Consider the following 6,045-nt stretch of genomic DNA (forward strand, 5'->3'; position numbering starts at 1 on the left):
CATATAACATGTTTTGGAACCCAAAACCTGTTCCCACACAACACAACCAAGTCAAAACTCTAGCTTCTTGATAGCGATGCCCATACACTTAGTGTAACTTTGCATTTTTTGGTGGAGTGGCTTATTAACTTAATAATATTAATGTTATTATTAAATCACCCAGTGAATTGTTAGTTACAACATTTATGAATCACTTTAATTTTTTAAGGCGTTCCCATACTTTTACTTAGATGCAAGAATAATATCATTATTCACCGTTCATGTCACATATATGCTTACCTTTAAGTAGACTCGCCAACACAAACAACGTTACAAATGACAACAATCCAAAAACATCTTTGTCTATTTTGTATTTGAGATACAGATACATCATTGTTCTCTGTCACAACTATTATCACCATAACTTAAGTGAACGGCTTACATTCCGAATTTGACATTCAAGTCAAATTACCATCCCCTATGAGTGGAGTAAACAATTTAATAACTTTGTGTCACTTTAACTTTGAAAATATCCCAAAACTGGTTCAACTTTAAAATCAATACATATATATGCAATTCATAAGAATAAGATAATATACACTGACATAATACTAGCATGCTTATCCAATAAGATAAAAGATCATATTTTACACGTTACGTCGTGTTCTTTACTGGAAGACCTAGACTAATAAGAGAACACCCATATAGTGCTTCAAATACCAGTGTGTAGATGATAATAGCTATTTTGTATAACGTAAAATATGTTTTATATAAATAGTGCTTTCTCCATGATTATTTTTTGATCTTGGGTTTTTTTTAGGGTTTTTGTTTAAAAAAATGATTTGTTTTTATGAGGAAAATATACTTAAGCGCTATAATATGACTGATAAAAATCCATGTATAAAAAGGTAAATCTAACAAAATAGGATATTACTTTTCAGACATGTCTTCAGAACTATACACTTTCCCATTGCATATTATCCTTATTCTAATTCCCAATGGACTGAGATTAAGCGAACTGATAAAATAAACCTCTATCAACTCAAAAATATTAGTGGGGTCAAAATTTCAAAATGACATCAACCCCTTTTGCAAGGTTTCTAAGGAAACGCCAAACAAGTCATTATTATTTATCCTATCAACTTGGATTACCCTAGTTTAAGGATGAGGACCAAGATTCATGATACAAACATAACAAACAAGGTAAGAAAGATGATAATACGATATACATTACATAAATGTAAGTATGCATAGGAGCTTGATGCTACATAATAGAGATTTGTACATATATGAGATTAGCAAGTGGGAATAGTCATAAACAAGGTGACTTAGTTCATACATGACAGTAGTAGTCCATAATAATAAGATGCAAACTATGCAAAAGTTTCATCTTCCAAACTAAATGCACTTTCCAATTAAAAAACTTAGATCCTATTCTTCAGTCTTCTTCACCCATACTTTGATGATAAAAATATTAACACAGAATCTTCATCAACACCAACTTCCATAATATAATAAATCATTCCTCTCCCCCACTTCCTCACATACTATATACACACTGACATAAAAGGATATCAGGGAGAAGCGTCACAAAATAACCCAAAAGAAAAATAGTCCACTCGCAAGAAATTATCACATACCCATCCATGTATTACTAGTTGTTCATTGTAATGAGCCATGTTACATTAGCCGTGATTTGTCAGAAAAATATTTAATAATTAAATTTTTAATAAAAGTATATTTTTTTTGACAAATCACAACTCATGCCACATAAGGAAAGATGTGTTCCCTCAATCTATTAGCTTTGAAACCCACTCAACATCTGGGGCTCCACCGGAAACATGACCCGACCCATCAAGAGAGTTCTCCTTGCTCAATTTCTCAAACATTTTTGCTCTTATGCCTCTCCCAGATTCCACTCTCTCCATCACAGGCTCCTCCTCACAACTCTGATCCCAAAGATCAAAGTGACTAACACCGCCCCGACCCGGAACCTGGGTCGGGGTAGATGGGAGGCTAATGAACCCGGGTCGGAGCACCGAACCTCTTGGTGACCCGAACCCTGGTGACCCCAATCCCAATGGAATAACGGTTCTATTACAAGGCATAGATTTCAACTTCCCCAGTTGCAAGTTACGAAGAGAAGCCATCATTTCACTGATCGAGCTTCTTTCCATCGGAGACATAGGCGGTGATTCCACCGGAGAACTCACCGGCGGCGAGATAGAAACAGGAGACGACAAAAACGCCATCGTCCCGTTTATCACAGGAGATCCATCATATGAATCAACGCTTCTAGGGCTGTGATTAGGAACGATTCTTAACTGTTCCGGCGTGTGAGCGAAGAAGCAAACCCTCCTCCGGCAACTTGTACCGTCCTTGCATGGCTGCGTGCGGTAACGCGCGGGGTGAAGCCAGCACTCGAAAACTCCATGTGCGTACTCACACGCGTCACCTTTCTTGCAATTTCCTTTACGAAAATCAGGGCACGCCGTGCCGGAATAGTGAAACTTACGGGGATCTCTCCGGCGAGCCTTCTCTCCGGGATGAGCGTACGGACATTCAGTCCAGTCATGTGACCTACCACGTGAGCACTTACGTATCTTGAACTCGTAAATGCGAAACTGGTCACAAGAGTACGCGTCCACTGGCGCGTCTGATTCACGACCCAGAATCTCAGATTCCGAGTCACCATCTTCTTCATTCGAAGGAAGGTAACGCTGCAGCGCCGTCAACGCTTCCTGCATGTAATAGGGAGAGTAATCACCGGCGTTGGCATTGCCGTCAGTAACGCCGTTATATAAGTAAGGAGAGTACATATCCTCCGTTGGATCTTGCCATGGGGGTACGTGGATGGTTGGATTTGATCGATGGTGCTCCCCTAGCATCATTTTCTTCAACCTTGTTTTTTTTCTGTGTTAATGGAATTGTGGATGTTTACAGAAACTTCAGCATGGTTAGGTTTTTTATACATACTACTTAACCATGGTTAAATTCGTGGTATGGTTGGAGTTGACTATGGTTAGGTTAAAAAATCAATGAACTCTGCTGTTAAAGGAATGTGGTATTTGTCGGTCATGGTGCTTATGTGAAGGACTGCTTCCTGGTTTACCACGTGGACTATGACTATTAGAGAAAAATATTGCGAGCTGTATCATATTAACTCGTATGGAGATGCATGTAACACGTCACGTTTGGAGATGCATACATTTTATGATTTTTGATATTATTATTTAAGATTAAAAAATTAATTAAAATATTAATATATTGTCATAATTTTATGGGTAGTCTTTACATAGTTTTTGTAGATAAGTCTTTCTCCCCACAATAGTCATACCATGGCTTTTTATTTCTACGACGCCCATTGTCTTTTCCCTCTTTGGAAATGGATAGAGTGTGATACTTCAACACGTTAATTAAACAAGGTGTCAAATAAATATACTATAATCTCTACAATGGATGGATTGAGATTCCTAATTTTGAAGATGGAAAAGTAGATGTTCGGAGAATTTTGTCTTTAGTTTATAAATGAATCTTCCATATAACTGTGACTTTAGGTTAGAATAAGAGACTTATTTAGTTGAATAGTATACAATAATCCTAAAGAATAAAGATAACCATGAGCCGGAGATAGTTTCTATCCACTTGCTTTGATTTCACAATATTCTGAAATTGGGTAAAATAAACTTAGCCCACGGTGTGGAGGGAAAAGAATAGTTCAACTTGAGTGTGAAATAAAACCATTTAATGCCAAAGTTTTGTTTTCTAGTCATAGGAGTTATGGTTATTGAATTTTGTTTTAACTTTTAACCATTTGAAGAGTAGAAAGTAACGCGTGACCTGATGATTCTCTTATAATTTTTGTTACGTTTTTCTTTAAGCAATTAGACTTGATCCTTTCTTTCCTTTAAATTATTTATGTCATACTCTTAAAAGTTAAAACATCAACACACATGTCAACTCTTGAAAAGAAGGGTATGCTATGACGGTAATTTTTGGAGTGATTAAAGCAAATCAGAAATGTTATTTATGTCAAAAGTATTTTAAAAAGTTTTGTATTTTTAAACGAAAAAAAACTTTACAATTATTTATTTGGATTAAAAAAAAATATAGTCACCATTGTACTAGCTAGTCTTTTAGGTTACATCTATCATAGACTTCAATAATATATTATCACTCAACATGTTACTAGCATCAATTTTGATATTTTATAGGTTATTGAGCGGAATAAAAATTAAGTGATCCCAAATTATCAATCTGTAATGTTGAAGACTTGAATTTAGGAATGGTGGTAATAATTAAAAAAAAATTAGACCCCTTTTCTTCCTGGACCTCATTCATTAGTCCAAAAATATGATGAAATTACTATTCCAATTATCTCATTTCAAAATTCTATGTATAGTATTCCGAAATCAGAAGAAAATCCATGAGTCATACAATGTTCCATTGAACTCAATTATGTTATTGTTTTTAAGGTGAGTGGGAAGTAAAGACTTATCTGAATTGGGAAGTATTTGGAGATCTATTGCAAATTTAGCCAAGTCTTTCTAGGTTTGTCTTCTTTCCTTTATTCATATATGTTTAATGGAAATTATCTTTACCTTAAAAAAATTAAGTTTAATCTTTTTACATTATAATCTCAGCATACTTAACTATCATTATTTCATAAATAAATTTCACATGTCGATTGGTGAAAGAAAATACATTATACTACTTATGCAGGGGGAAACTTTCCACCTGTTCTATCTTTATCCTTTGCGCTATGTTCATGTGCATTTATTCCTCTTTAGGTTGAATCATGATTGGGTCACACCCAAAAGAAATATAGGGTTAATGCTGGAGGATAAAACCGTACTAGTTATCAAATCCATCAGGGTACTGATATAGTGGTACAGTGATTCAACTAGTGATTCAGTAATTAAACTATATGCCGGTTAAACCGAACATAGCTGTTTATATTTATATATATAAACCTATAACAAAAATTTCAAATTAGTAGATAGTCAAATTTATAATTCATATTCATAATTTACTCAAAATTCACATAAACAGACACCTTTAAGTTTTTAACAAATTCAAAGGCTAAATTACAAAACATATATCAATCCAAAAGTATCACTTAACAACCGTAAAATATAAATAAATGACACAAGTTCACAACTCACTCTACGAAATAAATAAATTTGGAGTTTTAATATTTAACACTAAGGACTCAAAGTTGTCTCATATCGATATTATATTTTTGCACCAAATCTGTTGGACCAGACTGCGACCGGGAAGCTTCCAACCACCGGGGAGTCCCATTGTTACATGGGCATGAGAAGAGTAAAGAGTCACAAGTGAGACACCACGTCTTGAACCAAAACCTTAAGACATTAGTTCCATGAGTCTTTCCTTCTGATAAACTCTTTCACTCCTCCCCGCATATCCAATGTAGGACTTCACACTTTTATAAACCCAACAATCTCTCCCTCAAGTGTGGATACCACATACTTTCCGGTCCGCTCCCCCTTGAGTCCACCATGTCCCAGCCAAACCATCGGCTCTGATACCACTTGTTGGACCAGACTGCGACCAGGGAGCCTCCAACCACCGGGGAGTTCCATTGTTACATGGGCATGGGAAGAGTGAAGAGTCACAAATGAGACACCACGTCTTAAATCGGTGAACCAAAACCTTAGACAATACTCCAAGATTACACAAATGTCAATGAGATTATATGTAACGCCCCGAAAAATACTTCTAAAAAACATTGCGGAAAAATGGGTAAATTTTTTTTTTGAAATGGGGATGTATAAAATTGTTTCCTTTTAAAACCTTCCTTTTCCGGGACATCACTTTAAGTAACTCAAATGCGGAAAATCAACTTATCGTTATCGAATGATAACTTAACCTGATTCACAATTTCCTGAATAACACAATTCATATAAATGGTTAAGTCATCTTTAGTTCATACAAACTAAATCAACAAAGGCGGAAACTACATCGCCACTAACATATACAAAATCCAAAAAGAAATGGCGAAAATATTAATCATTGCCAACAGACACTAAACAAAGACATGAA

General features: G+C 35.4%; 1 protein-coding gene across 1 annotated transcript; it reads right to left on the reverse strand.

Annotated features, from left to right (window-relative positions):
• On the reverse strand, positions 1,740-3,027 carry LOC109358371 (zinc finger CCCH domain-containing protein 20-like). The gene has a single exon (XM_019602553.1). It carries the CDS (start codon positions 2,868-2,870, stop codon positions 1,770-1,772), a length of 1,101 nt encoding a protein of 366 aa, XP_019458098.1. The 5' UTR covers positions 2,871-3,027; the 3' UTR covers positions 1,740-1,769.

This window comes from Lupinus angustifolius, chromosome LG10 (genome assembly GCF_001865875.1).
Source record: "Lupinus angustifolius cultivar Tanjil chromosome LG10, LupAngTanjil_v1.0, whole genome shotgun sequence".
Lineage (NCBI taxonomy): Eukaryota > Viridiplantae > Streptophyta > Magnoliopsida > Fabales > Fabaceae > Lupinus > Lupinus angustifolius.

Bases quoted from the DNA above. Each gene is read 5' to 3' on its own strand.
- LOC109358371 (XM_019602553.1), bottom strand. From the start codon at position 2,870: ATGATGCTAGGGGAGCACCATCGATCAAATCCAACCATCCACGTACCC.